Source organism: Megalobrama amblycephala, linkage group LG17, assembly GCF_018812025.1.
Source record: "Megalobrama amblycephala isolate DHTTF-2021 linkage group LG17, ASM1881202v1, whole genome shotgun sequence".
Taxonomy (NCBI): Eukaryota; Metazoa; Chordata; class Actinopteri; order Cypriniformes; family Xenocyprididae; genus Megalobrama; species Megalobrama amblycephala.
In genome coordinates, this window is record NC_063060.1 from 4,984,416 (window position 1) to 5,011,550 (window position 27,135).

The 27,135-nt window shown below is 34.5% G+C and overlaps 4 protein-coding genes across 8 annotated transcripts; 3 read left to right on the top strand and 1 right to left on the bottom strand.

Moving 5' to 3' along the window:
• Window positions 1-500: 500 nt before the first annotated feature.
• On the bottom strand, window positions 501-6,622 carry abhd4 (abhydrolase domain containing 4, N-acyl phospholipase B). Its single transcript, XM_048164110.1, is given in 9 exon segments — window positions 501-1,025; window positions 1,130-1,282; window positions 1,284-1,317; window positions 2,058-2,169; window positions 2,424-2,608; window positions 4,516-4,804; window positions 4,891-4,995; window positions 5,084-5,172; window positions 6,457-6,622. Coding segments are annotated over 9 exon segments (1,101 nt in total). The 5' UTR covers window positions 6,501-6,622; the 3' UTR covers window positions 501-935.
• A 1,276-nt stretch (window positions 6,623-7,898) lies between these two features.
• dad1 (defender against cell death 1) lies at window positions 7,899-11,828 on the top strand. Its single transcript, XM_048163639.1, has 3 exons — window positions 7,899-8,273; window positions 8,926-9,076; window positions 11,655-11,828. Exons 1-2 carry the CDS (start codon window positions 8,063-8,065, stop codon window positions 9,054-9,056), a joined length of 342 nt encoding a protein of 113 aa, XP_048019596.1. The 5' UTR covers window positions 7,899-8,062; the 3' UTR covers window positions 9,057-9,076; window positions 11,655-11,828.
• Window positions 11,829-12,087: 259 nt separating this feature from the next.
• On the top strand, window positions 12,088-22,874 carry pigr (polymeric immunoglobulin receptor). 2 transcript variants are annotated; one of them, XM_048163637.1, is made up of 8 exons: window positions 12,088-12,243; window positions 15,797-16,141; window positions 17,435-17,516; window positions 17,699-17,937; window positions 19,237-19,315; window positions 21,208-21,302; window positions 21,537-21,586; window positions 22,091-22,874. In XM_048163637.1, exons 1-8 carry the CDS (start codon window positions 12,195-12,197, stop codon window positions 22,172-22,174), a joined length of 1,023 nt encoding a protein of 340 aa, XP_048019594.1. In that variant the 5' UTR covers window positions 12,088-12,194; the 3' UTR covers window positions 22,175-22,874. The 2 variants fall into 2 exon arrangements, with proteins under 2 accessions (XP_048019594.1, XP_048019595.1); XM_048163638.1 differs by lacking the exon at window positions 21,537-21,586.
• A 960-nt stretch (window positions 22,875-23,834) lies between these two features.
• LOC125251828 (CMRF35-like molecule 7) lies at window positions 23,835-27,107 on the top strand. 4 transcript variants are annotated; one of them, XM_048164919.1, is made up of 6 exons: window positions 23,835-24,191; window positions 24,277-24,576; window positions 24,663-24,722; window positions 24,795-24,828; window positions 25,000-25,071; window positions 26,903-27,107. In XM_048164919.1, exons 1-6 carry the CDS (start codon window positions 24,086-24,088, stop codon window positions 27,009-27,011), a joined length of 681 nt encoding a protein of 226 aa, XP_048020876.1. In that variant the 5' UTR covers window positions 23,835-24,085; the 3' UTR covers window positions 27,012-27,107. The 4 variants fall into 4 exon arrangements, with proteins under 4 accessions (XP_048020876.1, XP_048020877.1, XP_048020879.1 ...); XM_048164920.1 differs by having other exon boundaries at window positions 25,003-25,071; XM_048164922.1 differs by having other exon boundaries at window positions 24,798-24,828.
• The last annotated feature ends 28 nt before the right edge of the window (window positions 27,108-27,135 follow it).

Below are 27,135 nucleotides of genomic sequence, written 5' to 3' on the forward strand. Positions count from 1 at the left end.
GAACTAACCCTTTAACGCAAATATCTAATCAAGCAATCTCAGGGCAGAAACTCAATGCATTTGGCATATAAATGATCTGCTGAAGTTCAAACTGAGCATCAGAATGGGAAAGATGATTTAAGTGACTTTGAGCGTGACATGGTAGGCTATTTATTTATTGTATATTGGATTAAAATACAAAGTAATTAATCATTTTTGTGAGTCAGTGAGATCATGCTACAAGCATACCGCCGTTTGAAGCATTTATTGTTGTCATACAGCATACTGATTCACATGCCATTTTTTACAATAGCAGGAATTATACAGTATATACTGTAGTATGCAATGAGCTAGTGTCAATGGGAACGCTCTGATGAAATCAGCTGAATTATTCTACCCAAAAAAGCAAAATGTTGCATCTAGCAACCTCTTAGTGTTACTTAATTGTAATCACAAGAGGAATGAGAACAGCTTCCAGAAACATTAAAAACATAAATAGAAATAAATGCAGACACACTGTATTAAAGGTACAGCACTGTATTGATATATGCACGTTATAAAATACAGACAATCGTTTATAATGCTTTTAATGAAATAATTATTAAACATCTCTTCTTTTAGTCAATATGACTGTCCAAACATTGTCAATGCATTTATGACACAGGTTTAACAACTTCTCTCAGTGCATGCTTAAAAAGAAATCTGAATAAAATATAGGTTACAAAATACAAATACAACTAGCTTCCATTAAATTCTGCAGTACAGTCATTGAGCTTCTCCACATTAAAGGCCACAAACAATAAAATCTGATTATGAAGTGACAAGGTCTGAGAACAGCTTTGCCTTTAAATGTTTCTATCAATCCAATCATCCCACAAACACAGGACAGACCTATTTCAAAGATAGAAATGCCCACACACAAATCAATGTACATTCTCTCTGATTTTTATATATATTTAGTCTACTGTATTACAGATACTCTCAACCACTCGGTTGAACTCTTCCGGCTGGTCGGCGTAGACATGATGGGAAGCATCTTCAATCAGCTGTAGTGAGCAAAAAAAAAAAAAACAGTGCCATTTACACATTTTTGTTTTTCCAATCTCTACCATGAATTCAAAAAGTGCAAACGCTGTCATTTCTTACTCACCGTGACACTGGTGGGGCTTTTGCCTCTGATCTGAATGACTGTGTGTCCAGTAGAGCTGTCCACCCATGAGAGCGAGCCGTACAACATGCTGACAGGCGTCGACGGCGGCAGCAGGTTCACGCGCTGAACCATTGGCCTTTTGGCCCAGCCGAAGAGACTCAGACATGGCTTTGAAACCCACCTCACCGCTGAGAGGAAAAGAGAATAAAATACACAATGGCTTATACATCTGTAAAGGAAAGAATCTCTAGAAAGAGGCTTTTACAAAGTCTTGATTTTGTTTTTGGGCTCTACTAGAACAGGTTTTCATGCTTGAATGTTCAAAAGCATTATTTTTCGACATTTTTGCATCACCTCGCTTCCCAGTCTGTCAGTAACGCTCTGGGGTGCGTTTCCCAAAGTGAACTATGGTCGCAAGTTCCGTCGTTACCAATAGAGTTCATTGGGACTTACGACCATAGTTGGCTAACGATGTTTTCGGGAAACGCACCCCTGTTTAGTTCCTGTCTCTATGAAGCCCCTCCTTCTGAAAAGCACAATGTGCTCTGATTGGTTGGCTGGATCAGTGTGTTGTGATTGGTCAAGCACTTCGAGCATGTTTGGGAAATGTCCCACCCCTTATATAACCACGAGTTTCAACACACTACTAACTCAACCAGGCCCCGCCCCTTTATTTTGCATATGCCTTGGGCGGGAATTATTTAAATGAGGAATATTGTGACGTGTTCGTTCCTGGAAGAAAACTCAAGACTACAATGGAGGCGTTTCAAGGAGTTCAGAAACAGTGACACTGATATAGAGAATAACACCCGCTGAAAGGACTTTGTAACTTTGCAGACCTTTTTCATGCTCAAACAGCAACATTACACACTAAAAGGAAGTTTAACATGTAATAAAGCATAACAGGCCCTCTTTAATACGACTGTACCTTGGGCTCTGGGCGTTACAGTGGTAGATGTATTGTGTCATGGTGTCGTCCTCAAACAGATCCTCAAACTTCCTCTTGAAGTCAGGACGGAATCTGTTCACCAGCCCTGGACCTGCAGGTGAAGACGTGATGTGATCAAATGTTTTGGTGACCTTTTTAAGGAAGTGGAAATTAAGTGCTTTACTGTTTTCTTGAATAACAGATCAACTTGAATCAAAGCAACTTTCCTCTTCTCAAAAACCTAGTTATGCGGCCTACCTAGACAGCATTTTAAGCACGGAGGCATTAGATACCTAGTTAAGGTCAAAGTCTCTAGGCTCAAAGGCTTTGGAGCTGAGCCGCAGTCATCATGGTGCTCACACTCACCCCACGGTCCAGCTGCTCTGATGACGGCCAGTGGGTTGAACAGGCTGAACACTGAAGCAAGAGCTTTCACCCAGCGAGGCGGCGACACCCTTTTAAGCTGTGACCCTTGATCTCCTGACTCCTGTAACTGAGGCTGAGGTCGCTCAGGGAAACCCCACGCATCCACCAGGATGAGATGACTGACTCTAGAGGGCAAAAACACAACTGGTCTCAAGGTCGTGTAGTTTATTATATTAACATTTAACATGTTCCACAAAGTTTGACAACCAAAAAAAAAAATGTTCAGGACTTCATTTTGAACAATATATTTTTTCATATTTTGAAACTTACAAAATTAAATGCACAAAATACTTTGAATGCAAAGTGTGCTTTTGCAATATTTATATAAAATAATTGTCACAAGAGTTGATATTTTGTTATTCATTTATATGTTGTTTTTTTGATATATAATTATTTATTTATTTACATTTATGCATTTAACAGAGGAGTATAATCAATTTTTTTTAATTGATTTTTTGTAAACATTTTTAATTTATTTACATTTTTATTTTTGTTTGTATGATTTTTTTTGTATTGGATTTTTTATTTATATTGTTGTATTTATTTATATTTTACTTTACATTTGCAAATTATACATTCATACATTTTCACTTGTGGCTTAAAGGGTTAGTTCACCCAAAAATGAAAATTCTGTCATTAATTACTCACCCTCATGTCGTTCCACACCTGTACGTTCATCTTCAGAACACAAATTAAGATATTTTTGATAAAATCCGATGGATTGATAATTAACACATTCCATCGCCCAGAAAGGTACTAAAGACATATTTAAAACATATCATGTGACTACAGTGGTTCAACCTTAATGTTGTGAAGCAACGAGAATACTTTTTGTGCGCCAAAATAACGACTTTATTCAACAATAATATCTAGTGATGGCGATTTCAAAACACTGCTTCATTAAGACTCGAAGCTTTATGAATTTTTTGTTTCGAATCAGTGGATTTGGAGTGTGAATAAAACTGCCAAAGTCATGCCCCCCAGTGGTGAACCATTGAAATATCGAAACACTTATGACGTAACAAAGCCTCATTTACTGAAATCATGTGATTTTAGCAGTCTGATACACTCTCCGAACAACTGATTCAAAACAAAAGATTTGTAAAGCTTCGAAGCTTCATGAAGCAGTGTTTTGAAATCGCCCATCACTAGATATTGTTGAATAAAGTCATTATTTTGGCGCACAAAAAGTATTCTCAATGCTTTATAACATTAAGGTTGAACCACTGTAGTCACATGAACTGTTTTAAATGTGTTTTCAGTACATTTCTGGGCACTGAAAGTGTTAATTATCTTGCTGTCAATGGAGGCCATCGGATTTTATTAAAAATATCTTAATTTGTGTTCCAAAGAAGAAGGTTTTACGGATGTGGAACGACATGAGGGTGAGTAATTAATAATAGAAATTTCATTTTTGGGTGAACTAACCCTTTAAGTGTCTAAATACTTTGCAAAGCCCTTAAATTGACCTTTCAACATCAGTAATATAAGATGTTTAACCTCTTTTTGTCCCATTATTTGATCAGATAGCCAAAAGTTAAGATATATATATATATATATAATTTTTTTTATTTTTTTTTTTACACAAAATTTTATTTTGCATAATAAAAGGAAGGTCCTTCAGGGTGTCGTGGAGGGGTGTGGTCTAATTACTGGGGTGCCTCAGGGCTCAGTGCTTGGACCCCTTCAATTCTCCATCTACATGTCATCACTAGGATCTTTCATTCAGAAACTCTACCTCTCATTCCAGCCACAGTTTGCAGTGTGTGTGTGTGTGTGTGTGTCACTACTCATTACTCCTAATGTGTGTGCATTAACTTGGATGGGTTAAACGCATTTGGATAAAAGCGTCTTCTAAATTATTAAATGTAAATGCATAACATGTATAAATATTTTAAAGCAACTATAAAAAGCATTGCATTCAATATAATGATATGGGTTTAAAATTAAATCAGGGTGAGTAGATGACAGCTCTTATTGTAAACTATTACTATTATTGTGCTATAATTGACTACATAAGCTTTCTTAATACCTTTCAGGATATTGAATGGTATAGGACGTTGCTAGGTAACCACCCAGGCTGTGGCCCAATAGGATCATGCGTTCCAGGCCCAGTGATTGTCTCCATTGCTCTATTGAACTAACAAACTGCTCTTCGGCCAACGAGGAGTCAGATGGGAACGACGGGCGAGAGCTGCGCCCGAAGCCCAGCAGGTCAAAGACGTAGACGGGTCGAGAATGACTCAAAGCGTCCAAGTTACGGATCCAGAGGCCGACACCCCCTCCAAACCCGTGGATCATCACTAGGGGCGTCTGAGCGGCTAGAAAGAGAAGGGGAGACGGTCAGACTTTTTTAAGTGTGCTACATACAATTGCAGCTACTGTAGAAGAAGATTAGAAACTCTACCTTGGTCTTTATATTTGAGTGCTGTCTTATTGGTGACTTTAAGGGTCCATATTCTGTTCTGATTTGGCAAAGTCACAAATCTGGACCAAATGTTATTCTGGATACCTGGACATATGCATGGACATATTAAATTGAATAAAACCGTTATCCTATACAAATTCTAAATACTAAAAGGGAACAGTGAGGATCTTACAGGCAAGAATTTTAGCCTCAGCACATTTCAGTAAGGACATGGATGTTGGTCTCCAAGAGGGCCACCAGGACCAGTTTCCAGAGGTCGGCCTAAAAAGACAGATAAATATAAAGTCACTGAAAGGGTGAGAGTAATGGAAGGTCTATGAGACTGTCCATGTCACCCGTCTGTGTACATACTGCGTTACGTCATCTGCCTTTATACACAGTACAAGCCTGTCACCTGCTGGCAATAAACTGAGTATTAATAATGCTTACTGGGCATGATTCATTTGCAAGCACACTAAAGAAAAAAAAAAAAACAACAACTTTATTTTATATATATATAAAAGCTTCACTTTATTATATATATATATATATATATATATATATATATATATATATTTTTTTTTTTTTTTTTTATGGTCTGTACTGTACAGCATTTGAATGGAAGCTGTCATTAGCAGTTCAATTTAAATATTAGTCTTATATATATATATATATATATATATATATGTGAATAATATATATATATATATATATATATATATATATATATATATATATATATATATATATATATATGAATATATAATAAATAATAATAAAAATAATAATACTCATACGAGCAATAATTAATAAAAGACATTTAAGATGTATATTATGTTAGGAGTATTTATTATTCAATTTTTTTATTTATGGTCTACTCTGCACTGTACATCATATGAATAAAAGGTCCCGTTAACATTTAGATTTACATTTTCATCTTACATTTAAACATTAATACTCCCATAAGAAATAATAAAACTTTAGAAGTAAATTATTTTAGGAGCATTACATGATTATAAAAATTTTAATTTATGTTCTATACATCATATGAATAAAATGTGTCATTTAAATGTTATTATTTATATTTAAAAATAATACTCCTATGAGCAAATAAGACAGAAAAGTTAAGATGTGAATTATGTTAGGAGCATCATAAATATTTATTTATTTACAATCTGCATTGTACATCATGAATAAAAATCGCCACAGCTAACATTTACATTTTAAGTCTTAATCTTAAAAATGAATATGCCTGTGATATAATAAGGCAGAAAAGTAAAGCTGTAAATTATTCTATATCGTTATTTGGTTGAAAAACGAGACACAACTGCTGTGATGTAACAGCTCAGCATGACATTGCACAACGATATGAAATCATCCAAGACAAGTCATAACAGACCATGTATGAATTATTCTATAACTTCATTTCAAATATTCACGGCAGGGATCCTGAAATAGTCAAATGTTGAACATACAGTGTTACATAATAGAAGGAAAGTTCACGTTATATGAGCGACTGGCATAAGTGTGTAATATCAATTGTTTATAAAATATTACAGTACTCACTCTGTGTCAGTCTCGTCTTGCATTGCGGCGTTTGCAGGAGACATTATGAAGCATAATATAAGAAAAAGCCACGACCTCAGACTGTCATATTTTAGATTTGGATGTCCGCTACCGGGATCTGTCACACACGGTCACTTTAAAGGCCCGTGTTTGTGTTTTGTAACGCTGACGTCAGCTGATTTAAAGGAGCCGCGTCACAGAAATAAAATAAGTGGGTGAAATGGCATGAAACGCACTATTGTCTTAATTCGTGAACATATTTATATTGGAAATGTTAATGTTTCAAAACATCACTGTAGTGATAAGGCTATAAGATAAGGAATAATCTCTCTGATCTATTTCCTGTAGCAAGATAGTCTTATTTCGTATCAATAACTGGATAATGGTCTTTTTTATCTCACACTTCATATTACATAATTCATCCGTTTCACAATTGTCTATGGTTATTCTGAGTGAATTTGGAAAATTATACTGAGAGAAAATTGGGTTGTGTCTTTTTTAGACATATATTTTGCAGTCTATTGTATAGCTAATCATTTGGCTAAATTTTATTATGCTTTATATTCAAAAATTAATATTTCTAATTAAAATGTAATATATATATATATATATATATATATATATATATATATATATATATATATATATATATATAAATGTGGGTATCAAATCATATGTCAAATAAGTTACAAATGTCTAAAAAATATAACACATTTAATGTTAAAGGAATTGGTTTTAACGTCATTATTTTCTTTATTCTACAGCAATGTTAATAATACATTGTTGTTAATTAATATGATCATATAATTCATTCATTCAATCATTCATTCAACTTTTATTTCCAGACTAAAGGTCCATTAGAAAAGAAAGAAACATACAACATACAGACAAATTTATAAATAAAAATAAATAAATTTAATAAATTTATACATCAGATTTCTCATTAAAGCCATAAAAGTTCTTACTCTTGACATACAAAACAGATTACTTGCACTGCCCCACCTCGGTTTTTTCAAGAGAATTCTCATACAGTCATTGTAAGCAGTCTGAAGCTTACATAAGCTCACTTTTTTAAACTTGACCCATAAAGGAGCAGTATAAAAAGAGGTACAAAATGTTCTAAAAAGGTTTATCTTAATCTGATCTGAACACATATCATATTTTCTTACCAACATATTGGCTTGGGCATGCGCTGTCTCTACATATCCTCATCATCACCCATTTCATCATCAATGATATGTCCCAAATATTTTATTTTAGTGCATATATTTAGTACTTGCCCTGCCCTGCCAGATAAAAATCTGGAAAATTAAGATCCATATTTGTTCTACATAGCATGACAGCACTCTTTTTTGTATTATATTGCACATCATATTTGATCCCATAATCAGAACATATATTTAACAGCTGTTGAAAACCTAATATGTAGGCTACTTATTACTTTCTCTCTTTCATGTCTTTGAAACACGTGCATCGGAACTAAAATTCACCTGCGGTTCCAGTAGGGAAGGTTTAGTGGACGCACTTCTGTCTCTCTTGCTTACACGTCATTCATTTCCTTGCTGCTTGATTTCTAGGATTTCTGTGCACATTTCGAGCAGAAATCATGTCTAACTCGGTGTTTTCTGTCTTATCGCGTTTTGTGGAGGAGTACAGGAGCAGCACACCGAATAAGCTGAAGATGATCGACGCTTATCTGCTGTATATTTTACTGACAGGAGTGTTTCAGTTCCTGTACTGTGTTCTGGTGGGAACGTTTCCCTTCAACAGCTTCTTATCTGGATTCATTGCGTGTGTGGGATCCTTCATACTGGCTGGTATTTACATATTTAATCATATATAACTAGAATCTATAGTTATTAATCATGTATGCATGTCAAATTGATGTGTTTATAATGTCTGTTTATAATGCTAATTAAGGTTTTTTTTTTTTTTTTGCACCAAATGCAAACGGTCATGTAAAACTTTATTCTTTATAATTTCAGTATACAATATAATATATACGCACATACATACACTGAAATAAGTATGTAATGCTCACCAAGGCTGCATTTATTCATCATTATTCATGCATTTATTGATCAAAAATACAGTAAAAATTGTGAAATATGAATACAATTTAAAAAAGTTTTCTTTTTTAAATATATTTTAAAATGTATTAAAAAAATATGTATGTGTGTGTGTATATATACATATTATATATATATATATATATATATATATATATATATATATATATATAATCTTTATTTACTGTGATTATTTAAATATTATATCTGCATTTAGACAATCAGATAAACAAATAAAAATTGGTATGAGTTAAAAAAAATTAAAACATCCCATGTTTTTTAATCCTTAACCACTTACACCAAACAATGTTCATATATCCAGGTCTTGTATATGTGTACTGTAGTCAGAGTAATAATGAACAAGTTGATAATTAGTGTCTTTATGTTCTTCTGTCTTCAGTCTGTCTTCGTATCCAGATCAACCCTCAGAACAAAGGAGATTTCCTGACGGTCTCTCCTGAGAGAGCGTTCGCTGACTTCCTCTTCGCTCACACTGTTCTGCATCTAGTGGTTGTCAATTTTGTTGGCTGAATGAGAGATTCTTACAGCAGGTGCGTCTTCAGCAGATGATTGTGTGCCAGTAACACCTTACGAATGGCTCCAAATCACTTTTCATATGTGTAATTTGTTAGACAATCTATTTAAAATCTGTGTGTGATTCAGTTCCATTGGTATATGAGGTTCTGTTGTCCACAGATACACTGTCTCATAGCTCAGACATGAAAAAAAGCCACAAAATAGCAGATATGTATCCTGATCCTTTTTTCTCCAAAAGCCAATTTCTCTAAAAACCTTCTAGCTGACCGATAATAAACCCTCTGTTGCCTAATATAGAAAAGTGACCTGATACAGCAGTACATGCTTCCTTTTTTGTGTCATACATTTATTTTTGTGCAATGAAATATGTAGTTGCACAGAAGTGCCTTAACATTCATTGCTTTATTCCATCTTTCATTTCATGTTACAACATTTTGTGTTCATGTTTGTTTGATAATCAATCATTTATTTATTTATAAAGCACTTAAAAAAAACATAAAAGCATACCAAAGTGCTGTAAAAAAAGGGGCCACAACTGAGAATGCTCGATCTCCTCTAACCTTAAACGTGTACGTAGAACCTTAAGCACAACCCAAGACTGTATTCTGGGGCCAAACCATGAATGGCTTTAAAAAATGAATAACAGAATTTTGAAGACAGTTGATTGTTTAACTGGTAGCCTGTGTAGAGAGGCCAAACTTGGAGTTTAATGGTCTCTCTCCTTAGTATTTGTCAGCAGTCTGGCTGCAGCATTTTAAACCAGTTGTTAACCTCGACAGGGACGACTGACAAACCCCAGCATATAACGCATTACAGTAATCCAAGCGTGAAAAAAAATAAAAGCATGTATAACTTTTGTGAAGATCATTCTTTGATAAAACTGACTTCAATTTTGCAATGCTCCTCAATTGAAAGAAACTATTTTTTAGTACTCTGTTAAAATTTCGATCGAATTTGAGCTCAGAATTGTTAGTGGCATTACTTTTTACACAGGATAGAACTGTCCCAGACTCGTTTTTTTTTGTTTTTGTTTTTGATGTAAACAATATGCTTTGCCCAAAAGTACAATTTCAGTCTTTTTATCATTTAACATTAAAAAATTTGAGTCCATCCAACATTTCACATCCTTAAAGGTGCTAAAGAGGATATTTTCGTCAACTGAGAAACCAAAGACTGTTAGTGAGTTTTTGAAATGAGCGCATGCATAAAAAACAACCCCCCTCCTTCAACCGCTGCCGTCTGTCAGTGGTATAATGCAAGTCAGCGGGAACTTGGACTATAAGAGTAAATAAAACACAACAGACAAATCCAAATTAAACCCTGCGGCTCGTGACGACACATTGATGTCCTAAGACACGAAACGATCGGTTTGTGCGAGAAACCGAACAGTATTTATATAATTTTTTACCTCTAATACACCACTATGTCCAACGGCATTCATCACTCGATTCATTTGGTCTGATCGCACTCTGACAACGGCAGTGATGTCTCGTTCTCATTGAAGTATATGCGCGAGACATCACTGCCGCTGTCAGAGCGCGATCAGACCAAACGAATCGAGTGATGAATGCAGTTGGACATAGTGGTGTATTAGAGGTAAAAAATGATATAAATACTGTTCGGTTTCTTGCACAAACCGATCGTTTCGTGTCTTAGGACATCAATGTGTCATCACGAGCCGCAGGGTTTAATTTGGATTTGTCTGTCGTGTTTTATTTACTCTTATAGTCCAAGTTCCCGCTGACTTGCATTATACCACTGACAGACTGCAACGGTTGCAGTTAAAAATCATCATTTGTGTTCTATTGAAGAAACAAAGTCACCTACATCTTGGATGCTCTGGGGGTAAGCAGATAAACATCAAATTTTCATTTTTGGGTGAACTATCCCTTTAAGGCCCTACCTCGTGCACAGATGATGTATATTAATATTATTCCTTTCAGTGCACCTAAAAAATAGTCTTTTATCAGTTAGTAAAGACAGTTTCAAGTAATATTGCAAAAATGTATAAAACAAAACATCCTCTTTAACACCTTTAAGGCAATTTAGCAAAGACTTTTCAGCTGCATTATTTCCTGCTTTGAAAGGCAGCTACAACTGTGTGTCATAACTATGATATGAAATGCCAAATTTATTAAATATAGAGTCCAGTGGAATCATGTATAAAGAAAAAAGCAACGGGCCTAAAATAGAGCCCTGAGGTACCCCATAACTTACAGGGCAGCAGAAGGACAATTATTCCCAATCTTTACAGTGAAAGTCCTACCCTCTAGGTAAGAATGAAACCAACGTGTAAAGCCACCCCACTTACCCCAACACACCGCTGAACGGGCTCTCAGAAAATGGCTTTTAAGGCTTTCAGTTACCATACGAAATGGAAAGTCATTATGCAATTTCCAATAACCCTGTTAAATCACTGCAAAAGACAGACATGTTTGCATGACTGTCAATATTGCAGAAATATTGTCTTTTACCATAATCTTAAGGTCATGATAGGATGAATTACTGGAGCATTAGGCAATTTTTTTCTTTTTATTTTCTCAAGATTAACTAGTTTGCAACCACCTGTAATGAATTATTTGTTTTCCACAGATATGAAGACCAAATGCTGTAGAACAACTACAAACAGTCTGTGGATCTCTCAATGTTAATATATGTTTTGACAGAATTGTCACTTATGATCAGTTCTTGTCTTGTTCCTTAATTTTTCTACTTTTGTAAAACTTTCTGAAAGTTATTGAAAGAAAATAAATGCCTATCAAACAATTCAATGATCCCGTGGTGTTTTATTCCATGTGACATGGATAGGTAATCACATCTGACGTAACTGTTATCTTTGTGTTTAAGATGTAATTAAAAATATATATTAAAATGAAAACATTGAACAATTGCCTATTTTCTATTTTATTTTTTATTTTGAGTGTAAATGAAACCAAATGGTAGATTATGGTTAATCTATATTTTAGCATTGCACTGAACACAATTCCAATGTGAAGCACAAATGGTTAAACTCCCACATCTGGACATGGTTTAGGCAGAAGGAAGTGAGAGTGAACGCAGAAATATTCATTCTCGCAGCAGCTGTCATTAGGAAAGAGGGACTCTGATGGTTTATCACACTCGAGCTCAGCGATGACTCTTCCGCTACTTCTGATCATTCTTGTTTTTGGTGTTCTGCCAGGTGAGCTTTTATCATTCCTTTTACAAAAACAGATGTTGAAAAGGCATTGAAGACACTCTCCAAATCTGTGTTTTATGGAAGGGCACTTGCAAACATATTTAGAGAGCCGTTCTTTAGCTAAAATTGGTCATGGGTTAAAACTTCCTCTCTTTTGAAAATTATATTGAGCTGTTTGCATTTTTAAAACCCAAAATGGAAAATTGTTTCAAGCAGCAGCTAGTTGCGTGAGTGTTCATATGAAGGAAAAAGCTGTGACCCAAATTCCTCAAAGTATTTTGGAGTGCCGTCTATTAGCTTTTCCAAACACATAATGTTTTTCATTAAGTTTTAATTTTCAAAAGAGTCTGAAAATAAAGGTATGTGTGAAAATGTAATATTGTGTTATTTGCCCTTTTATGCTTGATTGTAGTTTTTGGAAGATTGTTGGACAACAGCTTGTGGATTTTTTTTTTTTTTTTTTTTTTTTTTGAATTTCATTAGTTAGGAAATGAAAGTAACTGGACACTGAAAACAGGCCTATTGGCCACAGTGACATTCGGCCATTTCGTAAAGTCATTGTGAGTTAAAAAAAAAACGAGGCATTCTGACATTATGATTAATGTTTGAATAAACCAATGGATTTTTCCAGGCATTCTGACATTATGATTAATGTTTGAATAAACCAATGGATTTTTCCAGGCATCATTGTGTAATCCACTAATGCAACTAATTATATAAATCACTAAATAAACAAAAGTCATTCTAATATGATTCACTGCATTCATAGACAGAGAAAGTATTGTAAGTTTATCAATGGAGAGACAATCTTTTGAGGTCAAGAAACAAAAATTCTTACACTTGAATTTATGATATATTTTTATTTAAGAATATATATTTGAATGCTGCAACTGATTGCACTTTATTCCTGGTTATATATAATAATACTGCTATTTGTTCTATTGGTAACACTTTACAATAAGGTTTCATTTGTTAAAGGATTAGTCCACTTTTAAATACACTTTTCCTGATAAATTTACTCACCCCCATGTTAACTACATTAATTAGCATAACAATAAACAATACATCTACAGCATTAATTAAGCTTAGTTAGTCTCAGCATTTACTAAAACATTATTTAAAGGTACAGTGTACCTTTCAAGGCGATTTTTTTTTTTTTTTTTTTGTTCAAAATGAACAAAATGTAAATAATGAGTCAATGCATCATTTGATTCTTCTTCCAAAACGTGTTTTTGTCTTACCCTGATTCAATATGTTAAGCAAAATGTAAGTAATGAGTCTATGTAAGTTTTTATATTTTAGACCTCTCCGGATGGCTTTCACTGGAAATTGCACACATCTGTCACTCGCCCGTGTGTCTTGTCATTTGTTTATATAGCGCCTTATACAATACAGATTGTTTCAAAGCAGCTTTACAGTGATAAACAGGAATATAATGATTCAATGATGCAAACAGAGTTAAATTCTGCTGTAAATTCAACAGTAAACAGTCATTCAGTTGAAAATGAATTGTTGGATTTACTTAAAAAAATCAGTGGTTCCACGCCACTATATCGAGTAATTTGTACAAATAACAATTTAGTTGTATGAACAAAAGAAATTCATGTAAAGCTGACAATTTCTTTGAGTAAAATAAATACTAATAAATATCCGGATGCATTCGAGCTTTATAATGGAAGTAATGTGCTACCAAATGACTGATCTGAAAAAAAGTGTCTCCATCCACATCCGTCATAAACATACTCCATATGGCTCCGGAGTGTTAATAAAGGCCTTCTGAAGCGAAGTGATGCATTTGTGTAAAAAAAAAAATAAAAAAATAAAAAATTAGTACAGTTCAGTGTTAAATCAGTTTGGTTCAATTTATCTATAAAGCAGAGAAAACAGTGATGCCAGCTCAGTTCAGCTTTCATCCTATAGTGTCTTTGCATTCAAGTCAATAATATTGCCGAACATCAAGTCATAAATAGAGAAAAGTTGCTCTGTCTACTTTGATGTGTATATGGTGTGGGAGTGGCATAGGTTTGTTGTTACAACAAGCAAGAAAGGTTCTCTTACTAAAATTAACCATGGTTAATGGTTAACCATGGTTAATTTTAGGGTGACCACATTTAAAGTGAATAATAGTAAATAAGCCTTATAAGCAGAAAATCTTTTTTTTTCTAGAATTTGTGCATGCAAAATCGTTAATTAATTCTGCCTTCACTTGCCATTGGAATTATCATAATTACAAGCTTCCTAGGTAAAATAAATTGTACATGAACATTTACATATAGTCATTTGAAGCGTATTGTATGTTTTATACACAGCGGAATGTGCCTGCATTTGACCGAAATAACAGAATCGTCAGCCACCGTGACCGGGCTACCTAGATAGCACTGTTAATGTTTATATGGTTGTCAGCGCATGATACACCACATAGGCCTATAATTTTGGTTTTAATAAGATTTTCCCAATAAATAGGCAAGAATAAACCTGGTGTCCTCCATGCAGCGGCATGCACAGAAATGGGAACGCGGGGGCACCGCGATGTAGGACTGAAAAATCGGATGGGACGGATTTTTCAGTCCCGCTCCTGCCCGCCCGCTTCCCGCAGGAATCATTTGATTCTCCCGCAACCTGCACACGAGTAGTGTCTCACCGCCCGCGCCCAACAAATCTTGTCCCGCGCCGCACTCTGTTGCGTTGGGTCCCGCGGATCTCTACCGCGATGCGACCGCAAACTGGGCACTTTCACTTTCGCGATCAAAGGGGCAGGGCTCTTTATATTCTCTCTGTATATATTGTATCATTAAGTGTTAATTTTGTATTCGTATCTTTCCAGCTAAATATATACAAAACATGATTAAAAAAAAAAAAAAAAAATCATTATCTTAATCACTTGGTGCCCCCCTATTGGCTGGTGCCCCAGGGCACTCGCCCAATCCCGTCTATGGATAATCTGGCCCTGGTTTTACTACAAATAAAACAAAAAAACATGATTATTAAACCATGGTAACCACAGATTAACCATGGTTTTGTTTTTACTAACCATAGTTTAACCAGGGTACTTGTAGTTAAACTGTGGTTACACAAAATCTCCAACATCTGAGATTTACCTGTTTTAAACGGCAAACAGAAAAGAGTCTGCTGGCAAAGAGAGAATGTGACGGTTCATAATTAAACAAGAATCACATTGGCTTGGCTTTTCGGAGATTGCTAAACTGATGGATTTGAAATATAAATGTGAACATGCAAGTAAGGTATTTTATGAAAAGGAAAAATTTCATATATATGTAAAGCATTATCTACTGTGAAGGGTCATATTCATCCACACAGTCATGTAGAGCCAAAGCATGTTTATTAACCACTAGAGGGCCAAAAGTATCCTTTAATGAACTGAATGTGAACTAAGGTTTTAAAAAAAATAATATAATAATAATTTACAAAGGTTAATAATTTATGTAAAAATGTATTGCTCATTGTTAGTTCGTGTTAGTTATTGTATTAACCAATGTTAAAAAAGTGGTACCTGGGAGCTTTTCATTATCTGCCTGTTATCTTGTTTTGTTTTTAGGTTCCCACAGCACAGTGACCACTGTAGGAGATCTGGCTGTGCTGGAGGGTCAGTCCGTCACTGTCCCGTGTCACTACAACCCGCAGTACATCAGCCACGTGAAGTACTGGTGCCACGGCAGGATGATAGACTTCTGCTCCAGCCTGGCACGCACTGATGACCCCAAATCAACACCTCAAAGCAAGGGAAGGGTGACGATCGCTGATGACCCCACTCAGCATGTGTTTACCGTGAGCATGCAGAACCTGACGGTGGAGGATTCGGGGTGGTACTGGTGTGGGGTGGAGCTCGGAGGGATGTGGGTTGCTGACAGCACTGCCTCCCTTTATATCAGTGTCATTCAAGGTGAGTTAAGAAACTCATTTATTGTAAATACAACACATTTACAAATTAGAAAATATAAATCCTGCACACTACTGGGTGTTAAACTTATATAAAACTTTGCCTGATAATTATTTGAATGCTATCGCTATATGAATTCAACAAAACTGCACAATATTCAGAAAAAATAACTATTTTATTTTTCATTTAGAGTTTTGCATTATGATTATTGACAATTACATTTCCTCCCTTATTTGTATTACTATAATGCAGAAAATCTCATTCACATTACTGCAGTGTGAAAGAATAAAATGATACATTTAAAATGTATCAAATTCATCATTCTTGTACATCCTTTAATTTAAGCTGATTTAAAATAAGCTAAAATATGAGAATTAAAATATTCCCACGATTGTATGTATACACAAATATGAAGCAGCACAGCTTTTTTTTGATAATAATCAGAAAATGTTTCTTGAGCAGCAAATCAGCATATTAGAATGATTTCTAAAGGATCATGTGACACTGAAGACTGGAGTAATGATGCTGAAAATTCAACTTTGCATCATAAATTATAATAAATTTAAAATAAAATATAAAAAAATTATTATAATAAATTACTTTTTACAATATATTCAAATAAGTATTTTTTTATCAAATAAATGCAGCCTTGGTGAGCAGAAGAGACTTATTTCAAAAACACAAGATGTAATATAAGTCTCTGGCGTCCCCAGAATGTGTCTGTGAAGTTTCAGCTCAAAATACCCCACAGGTCATTTATTATAGCTTGTCAAATTTGCCCCTATTTGGGTGTGAGCAAAAACACGCATTTTTGTGTGTGTCCCTTTAAATGCAAATGAGCTGCTGCTCCCGGCCTCCTTTCCAGAAGAGGGCGGAGCTTTAACAGCTCACGCTTCGGTTGCTCAACAACAACAAAGCTGGAGAATCGCACGCAGCCAAAATGAGGATTGTCAGTAACGGTGTTCAGCCTTACATTGTTCAAACCGGAGTCGACACTGATGGAGAGACTCAGGAAGAAGTTACAACTTTTAGAATGAAACTGGACGTTTCTGAATGGTTAGTGGATAAATTTATGTAGTTGCTGTGGAGTTGATTCAACTCATCGACTAGCATGTGCCGTCATGTTAATCTTTAGTGCAAATCCAGCGTTGAATTGATCCTTGTTTGTGAATCAGTCTGGCATAAAATGACGGCATGTCAACAACACTCTACTACAACAACTCTTCCTCTTCTGAAGCATTTGTGAAGGTGTCATAGAGGTGTTAGTCAGCGTAACTCATGGTTGTTTTGCTGCAGGAGTGTCAGTGGTGAGCAGTATGGTGAGTGCAGATGAACGCAGCAGCGTCAGTGTTCAGTGTCGCTACAGTAAGAACCTCAGGTAACATATTACACATCATCAACAGACAAATCTAAGATATGACACATAACATAACCTGTGATGAACATGTCCATTTCATATTTCACTCCAAAATAAAAAAAAAGTAAGGAATGAACTTGCCTATGCGAAAATTTTTTCTGATTGCATTTTTTAAAATCCTTGTATTACTGTTTTCCCTGCAGGTCCAGTGAGAAGCGGTGGTGTCGCAGTGGGAATTGGAACTCCTGCGTGTCGACGGATTCTGAAGGAACGTTCAGCAGCAGAAACGTGCTCATCCATGATGACAAGAACAGCTTGTTCACTGTGACACTCATGCAGCTGGAGATGAGAGACTCGGGCTGGTACTGGTGTGGAGCCGGTCAGCAGCATGTGGCAGTTCATGTGTCAGTCACACCACAAGCCACAACAGAAGCCACAACAGGTGTGTTACACAGAGCTTATAGCCAAGCATCACAAACTGCATTCTTACATTTTCTGTAGAAACATGAATGATGGTTACACATGCAAAACTCGCTGCCACAATGTCAGGGTGTTGGAATGCAGTTAAATGTTTTAAGTGCTGTATGGTTTCTGCCACACTGCATCACTATGGAAGCTTGTTTCCACAATGGAATAAAAAAAGGTAATTGTGACTTTATTTCTCTGAATTCCACACTTATATCTTGCAATTCTGATTTTATCGCAATTCCAAGTTTATATCTCGCAATTTTGACTTTCTTACAATTGCGAGTTTAGATATAAATTCAGAATTGCAAGATATAAACTCTGAGAATTCTGAGAATCAAAATTATGAGATATAAACTTGCATTTGCAAGAAGTCAGAATTCCGAGTTTATATCTTGCACTTCTGACTTTTTAAATAACTTTAATGAGCTTTTTATCTCACAATTATGACTTTACTTCTTGCAATTCTGAGTTTATTACTCGCAATTCTGACATTTCTCGCAATTGTGAGCTTATATCTTGTAATTCTGACTTTTTTCCCCGCAATTCTGACTTAATTTATTTCAATTCTAACATTATTTATCGCAATTTCAAGTTTAGATATAAATTCAGAATCACAAGATATAAACTTGCAATTGCGAGAAATAAATTTGAAATTAGAAGATATACGAGTTTACATTGCAAATCTGTCTTTCTAAATAATTTTTTAATTCTGAAGAGCTTTTTATCTTGCAATTCTTTGTTTATAACTCGCAATTCTGGCTTTTTTCTCTTAATTTCAAGTTTAGATATAAATTAAGAATTTTTGTACTCTGAGTTTTTCTCAATTTCAACTTCATTGCAATTCAGACATTATTTATCGCATTTATTTTGTTTGAATATATAATTCTGATTTTTTTGCGGTTCTGATTTTATCGCAATTCTGATATTTATCGCAATATGAAATTTAAATATAAATTCAGAATTGCAAGAAATTATGTCAGAATTTTGAAGACATCAAACTGGTGAGATATAAACATTGTAATTGCAAGTAGAAAGCCAGAATTCTGTTTATATCTTGCAATTCTGACTTTTTTCCTCACAATTCTGATTTTATTGCAATTTCAAGTTAATATTTCACAACTCTGACTTTATCACAATTCCAAGTTTAGATATAAACTCAGAATTGCAAGATATAAACTCGTCATTGTGGTGGAAACAATCTTCCATTCATCACTGATCTGAAGTTAAACTCTGCTGCTCAGTTTTGTCACATTTGATCTTGTCCTTGTGCCAGAGGTCACAACGTCTCCCATCCAGAATCTGAAGACAACAATCATTACTTCATCTGTAATGAGCTCAAGTGACCCTCACAGGTGACCTCAATATATTTCCTCATGGCTGATGTCTCATTTCAGCAATGTGAACTGAGATCCATGTCACATAAACTCTTAAAAATAACGCTTCTCTATTGGCATTGATGGTTCCATGAAGAACCGTTTAAATCCATGGAAACTTTCGAATGCTCAAAAGTTTCTTTACAGTGGAAAAAGGTTCGTTAGATTTTTAAAATGTTCTTCACATTAAGAAAATTAATGTTTTCTTTAAGAACTGATCACTTAAAATACAGAAGAGGATTAGGGCCAAGCAATAATAAAAAAATAAAACCATCTCGAGATTAAAGTTGTTACATTTCGAGAAAAAACTCGTTAAATTTCAAGAAAAAAGTTGAGATAAAATGTTGAGAATAAAGTCATGAAATTACGAGAAAAAAGTCGTTCGATTATGAGAACAAATTTCTCATAATTTAATGAGTTTATTCTCAACATTTTATCTCGCCTTTTTTTTCTCGAAATTTAACGACATTTTTCTCATAATTTAACGACTTTTCTCATAATTTATCGACATTTTTCTCATAATTTATCGACATTTGTTCTCGTAATTTAACAACTTTATTCTCAACATTTTATCTCGATTTTTTTCTCGAAATGTAACGACATTTTTCTCATAATTTAATGACATTTTTCTCATAATTTAACGAATTTGTTCTCGTAATTTAACAACTTTTTTCTCGTAATTTAATGACTTTATTCTCAACATTTTATCTCAACTTTTTTCTTGAAATTTAACAAGTTTTTTTCTCGTAATTTAATGAGTTTATTCTCAACATTTTATCTCGAACCTTTTTCTCGAAATTTAATGAGTTTTTTCTCGTAATTTAATGAGTTTATTCTCAACATTTTATCTCAACTTTTTTTTCTCGAAATTTAACGACATTTTTCTCATAATTTAACGACTTTTCTCATAATTTATCGACATTTTTCTCATAATTTATCGACATTTGTTCTCGTAATTTAACAACTTTATTCTCAACATTTTATCTCGATTTTTTTCTCGAAATGTAACGACATTTTTCTCATAATTTAATGACATTTTTCTCATAATTTAACGAATTTGTTCTCGTAATTTAACAACTTTTTTCTCGTAATTTAATGACTTTATTCTCAACATTTTATCTCAACTTTTTTCTTGAAATTTAACAAGTTTTTTTCTCGTAATTTAATGAGTTTATTCTCAACATTTTATCTCAACTTTTTTTTCTCGAAATTTAATGACATTTTTCTCATAATTTAACGATTTTGTTCTCGTAATTTAACAACTTTTTTCTCGTAATTTAATGACTTTATTCTCAACATTTTATCTCAACTTTTTTCTTGAAATTTAACGAGTTTTTTTCTCGTAATTTAATGAGTTTATTCTCAACATTTTATCTCAACTTTTTTTTCTCAAAATTTAATGACATTTTTCTCATAATTTAACGATTTTGTTCTCGTAATTTAACAACTTTTTTCTCGTAATTTAATGAGTTTATTCTCAACATTTTATCTCAACTTTTTTTTCTCAAAATTTAATGACATTTTTCTCATAATTTAACGATTTTGTTCTCGTAATTTAACAAGTTTTTTCTCGTAATTTAATGAGTTTATTCTCAACATTTTATTTCGACTTTTTTTCTAGAAATTTAATGAGTTTTTTCTCGTAATTTAACGAGTTTAATCTCGAGATGGTTTTATTTTTTTATTATTGCTTGGCCCTAATCCTCTTTCGTACTGAAAGGTTCTTCAGTGGCACAAAAATGGTTCTTCTATGGCATTGCTGCAAAAAAAAAAGAAAAGAAATTGTAACCTTTATTTTTAAGAGTGTTAATAGTTAATATTTAACTAAGACTTATATTGGTATTCAATCTAACACATCATCTTTGTTTCAGTCGTCCTGTTTGGGAGTCTCCTCTCGTGGTGGGTGGGGTCGTACTGCTGGTCATGATTGCGTTTCTGGCAGTTTGGAAGTTGCGGAAACAGTGTAGTAAGTTTTATTTGTGTGTGTTTTTGGTGGCTTAAAAAGTCGTTGCATTAATGAATGAGTTATTGTTACAAACTAGTCTGGAACTTTATCCATTCTGATATCTAGCTTGAATGTCTCTGGATTTGTAGGCTACCAGTTTTCTTTAATTTAACCTCATTTAGCTTGAGAAAAAGATTGTTCTTATTTTTCTGTGCAGAATGCTTCACTATTATTTTTTTTTGTTTCATTTTGCAGAGAAAAAGCCGAAACATCAAAGGACAAATGAAATGAACGATAATATCACAGTCAGTGCAATTTGTCTCTGTTATCTTAAGCCTTAACTTCATTTTTTGACACGTTTGCTAGTGTATGCACTCAGTTGAACGCACAGCCTTGCAAAGTATACTTCATTTGACTCGCACACACACAGGTGTTCGACGCATGCGCAGTTTTGAGCAATCTCTCGCCACGAGTTACAACCAATGTAAACATCTTTGTATTTTTTCATGCTAGAGTTGTAGAAATGAGGGTATGTTCTAACCTTTTCGCACAATCTCTCATCTATGTAGGCATCTAATGGAGCATGTTTTTCCCTCCATTTATCAGCATGAAATGCTTGTTTATGAATAAAGCATGTTTAAATTTGTTCCGCCCACTCCTCCATCACCAATCAGAACACTCGACTGCTCCCTGATCACAGCTACACTGGTGTAGAGGAGGTTATAAAGCTCTTGTGGTGATCAGTGTAGGTTTGATGATGAAAATGTTATTCTGGATGCTGTATTTGACAGTATTTGACTTGTTTGCAGATGTGTCCATGGAGAGAAGGAGACTATAAGAACACCTCAGTGATTTTCCTGAACACTCCAGCTCAGCAGCTCCAAATGCTCTAACAGAGGAGCCTCATGATGGGAAACACCAAACTCATGGACATTCTGATGATGAAGGAGAATTTAAAGTGAACTGATGGACACTATGACTCTTTAAGTGTTTTTAACAAGTCCTGCAGAATGGAGAAACTGCAGACTGGGGTTTCACATTTAACAGTTAAATGGAATATAATCTTTCATTTTAATGCATTTTGTTATGCATTTCACATTTATCTGTAAGTAAAGGTGGATTCACGCCATGTTGGAATTATGGACGTTACGAGATTCCAACTTGTAATAAGCGTAGAATTCGTAATTACAACTTGTAAACTCAGAATTTTTGGAGAACTCCGACTTTCACCACATGTCCGCTGTACCACCTGACTGCTGCAGATTCATTTTAGTGTTGATAGTGTTGCCATGGAAACGCATAATTCTGAGTCTGAGAACAGCTTTGAGTAGAGCGTCACAGATTGTCATCTCGTAATTATGATAATTACGACAGGGCGTGAACGCAGCATTTGTACAAGGCTTGTTATGACTGAGTCGTGCAGTGTGGATGTGTTCTTACCAACGGAAGTACTGAGTCTCACTCTTGTTATTTTTGTCTCCTCATGTTTTTTTATCATATAAATGATGAAAAGCTTTTGTCCTTTGTTAACTTCTGTACAGAAAAACTGCTTTATTCACGTTTCAAGGTGTATTAAAATCGCTATTTGAGGTTGTTTGTCACCTGCTGTAGATTCTTTTGCTTAAATGTGTTGACCACAAAACAGACCAAAAATAACCAGTTTCCACAGTGACCCACTGCAGTCGTTCTATAATTGTAAAATGAGAACTAGATAAGGAAACCTTGCTACTACGCAGTAATACCAGAAGTAAATGTCGACCATATTGCACATAAAGCATAAAATTCTTATTCAGAATAATTTTAGACTTCTCACCCAAGTGATGCATTAGTGATTTCTGTAACTTTGCCATCAAGCATTTTGACATTGTATTGTAAATTAAGTCTTTATGACACAAGCAACTAAAGTGCATGGATGCAGGAAGTGAGAGTAATGCAGTTCGAGCATCAGATCATAGGCACACCTTCTCAAGTGATAAGCTGTTTCTGTATTAACAAAAGGAAAAAGAAGACGTACACAATAAAGATGCAGAGAGAAGAAACACTGCAACTTTTTGCCAGAAGGAATGTCAGTTTGAAGAAGTTCATTGTGTTTTTCCTTTGGTTCATAACAGGCAAGTGTTCAGTTTATTCATACGGTTAGTTGGCATGTTGTGCTGCATGATGTGCTGTACTCCATCTAAAACTACAGTAGTCAACATTTGAACTGGATCAAAAAAAGGTCATTAAAGTTGTCCTAAGAAGAAGGTTTTAGGACAACTTTGATAAAAGTTTTTGATCCACTTCAAATGTTGACTACTGTACTTTAAACAGTGAATGTGATTTTAATTATTTTATAATTAAAGACTTTTATTATCAGAGAAATTAATTTGTCATGCCACTGGACTATTTAAGATGAAACTAGTGAAGGTAAAAAGTGTCTTCATATAGATTTTAACTTGGTTTTGAATTTAAAAAAAGTCTAAGCACCTGTTTTGTGTTGACTACTATGAAAAAACACTTAGTGATACTTAAATATGATTGTTCTGTCATTAACACTGACAGATGAGTGAAACTGAAATTGATCTTTTCTTCACTCAGGTCCTGAATGCGCAACAGGATCAGCCAGCAGATTGTTAACAGTTCAGTCTGGAGGATCGGTCATTATTCCATGTTATTATGACAGGAAATACACAAAACACAAGAAATACTGGTGCTTTGATGCCTATGGAGCATACAATTACTGCAACATACTGGCATATGCTAATGAAACCAAAGGGAAAGTGTCAGTAACTGATCATCCAGATCAGAGTTTCTTTACTGTGAGCATGAGAAACCTGCAGAATAAAGACACTGGATCTTACTGGTGTGCTGTGGAGATTGAAGGAGTATGGATAGATAAAACAGAGCAGCTTCATCTCACAGTTCAGTCAGGTATGAAATGAGTTTCACATTTAAATGAATCATTCAGGTCCTGATTCCTGTTAAATCACAATCTCGAATGACTCTGTGTGTTCAGCTCCTGATGTGTCTGTGGTGAGCAGCAGTGTATCTGGACATGAAGGTGGTAATGTCAGTGTCCAGTGTTTCTACAGTTCTGGATATCAGAATAAACTCAAACAGTGGTGCAGATATAAAGATCAGAGATGTTACACAGTGGGGAGGACTGATACATCCCAGAGTTCATCAGTCCAGATCAGTGATAATGTTAGGAGAAGATCCTTCACTGTGCTGATGACTGGACTGAGACTCAGTGATTCTGGATGGTTCTTCTGCTCTGCTGGAGATCAGCAGACTTCTGTTCAACTCACAGTCACTGGTAAAACTCATTCACTGATCAAATCTACATGTGTTTCCTGCTCTGGAAAAAGGCTAAAATAAGTTTGCATCTTTTTCTGTGTTCAGTTCCTGATGTCTCTCTTGAAGATCCACATGTTCCTGTTTCTGTCACTGAACCAAAACCAGGTAATACAGACTCTTATTGGTGGTTACGACAGTTATAAATTATTTGAATCTTTCTTAATTTCTTTTTGACAGCAGTTGTGACCACAGAAGCATTTGAGAGAAACGGGTTAGTAACTAATTAAATTTAAGATTTATATTTTCTGTCATGGGCTTGATTAGATGCTTATAACAGAGTTGAATTTACTGTTGTTTTTTTTTTTGTTTTTTTGTTTTTTGCTGTGTCTTTGCTTCTTTTTTCTGTTTTTATTTTGGTTAATTTCTCTTTGCTGTTTCTTAGCAGAGTTGCAGCTCTCTCATCTACAACACCAAACAACGAATCTACAGTGAACAGTGAAGAGCAGCACAATGAGTACTGAAATAGCATGTTCATTGCTTAAATTAAAACATGCAAAAACTTTTAAAATTAACCATACAGAAATTAATTTATTAATTATGCTATTGTAACTTTATTAAAGATGGAATATTCTCCATTTAGTTGGAGGATGAGGATGAACTTCAGCTGATTTTAGAACATGCTCGTTCTAAATGTTACTTTTAACACCGGTTAAAAGAATGTTTAATACTTGTAAAAGTGTTTGCGATGTTAAAGGGATAATTCACCCAAAAATGAAAATGATCAAGCCATCCTAGGTGTTTATGACTCTCTTCTTTCAGACAAATACAATCAGGGTTATATCGCAAGCTTCAATAGTGAATACACAAGTAACAGTTTAATATTTATTTTTTGTTATTTCATTATATATTGAATTATTATATTTAATTAGACATTTTTACATAAATTAATAGATGTTTTATTTTTATTAACAGTAAATGGCGGCCCAACAACCCAGTATCTACATCTGTGAGGCCATCGTTCTTATTTGCATATGCTGTAGCCTATATTTATTTTAGTTTTTGCAGAACTGCAATGTGGCAGGCGTGAAGTGACTACAACAATTAGTTGTTAAGATCACAATCTCGTTTGAACAGCTCAAAGCACTTCAGATATTTAAGTTAAGAAATGCAGTGTAGCAAATGATGTAAATCAGTAGTACAAAAAACATTTCCAATAGACCAGTGCATATAGATATAATATCAGGATGCGCATTGCTAGAACATTTATGCAAACATATACCATGCATATTTCTTCCAATCAGTGACACTGACACCGCAAATATGCAAATAAAGACGTTAACCCAGGGTTTAGGAATGTACAGTGTTAAACAACAGTTCACAAATACCCATTTAATTGTTAACCATGGATAAATTACGAGCAGTGTGAAACGTGAAGGAAAATAACTCAGTATTCTGTTTAACCGGGGTTTGGTCTTGGGTTAAAGGTAGGGCAATTTTTTTTCATAAACACTTTTTGTTATTCTGGTTGAAAATCTTGATAGCAATCAATAATAGAAGTGGCCTAAATATTAAAAAAATATACATATATCTTCTGTGGAAGTCTCAGGACTACAGGATTTTTTTTTTTTGATTAATTGGTGTAGCAAATAATAGGCTACACTACAGTAAAACAGTAGCTACATCAGTGAGGCCATCATCTTCTTTTGCATATGCTGTTGCCTATATCTATTTTAGTTTTCGCAGAACTGCATGTGTCAGGCGTGAAATGGTTGAACTTTAGAACTACAAGTGGTTGTTCAGGTCGTCAGCTCAAAGCAATTCAGATATTTAATTTAGAGATAGCAAATAGCAATGATGTAAATCAATAGTACCAATCAAACATTTTCAATACAGTGCATTAAAATAGATTGTGTGTGTACGTGTGTGTGTGTGTGTGTGTGTGTGTGTGAGAGAGTGTTTTTGTGACATATCAGGACACAAATGTGTATAATGACATGGGTATGACATAGGTATTACAAGGAGAGGGTGACTTATGAGGATATTACCCCATGTCTCCATTTTTCAAAAGGCTTATAAATCATACAGAATGAGTTTTTGTGAGAAAGTAAAAATGTGCACAGTTTCCTGTGATGGGTAATGTAGGCAGATAAAAAATACAGTTTGTACAGTATAAAAACCATTACGGCTACGGAATGTCCCCACATGTATATGCTATCATATATATATATATATATATATATATATATATATATATATAGCAGCTATGATAGAGTATAAAATGTGGTCAAATTATAGGATGAACTGTATACCTTTTTAATGATTTCTTTATTTGTTCATGATCACAGGCATCATGGGCATCTGGAGGTGTGGATTTCGGTGGTTGTTCTGTTGCTGCTGATGGTGGCTGTGGTTCTGTCAGCCATAATATTGAGAAATAAGCTTGGTCAGTATTGATGACTTTTCTTAATCTATAGCATATTTGATCAATCATTTAGGGTGCTGTCACACTTGGTTCTATTGCCTGGTCCGAACCCGAGTGCGATTGCTCCCCCTGCCAGTTTGTGTTCACATTACATTA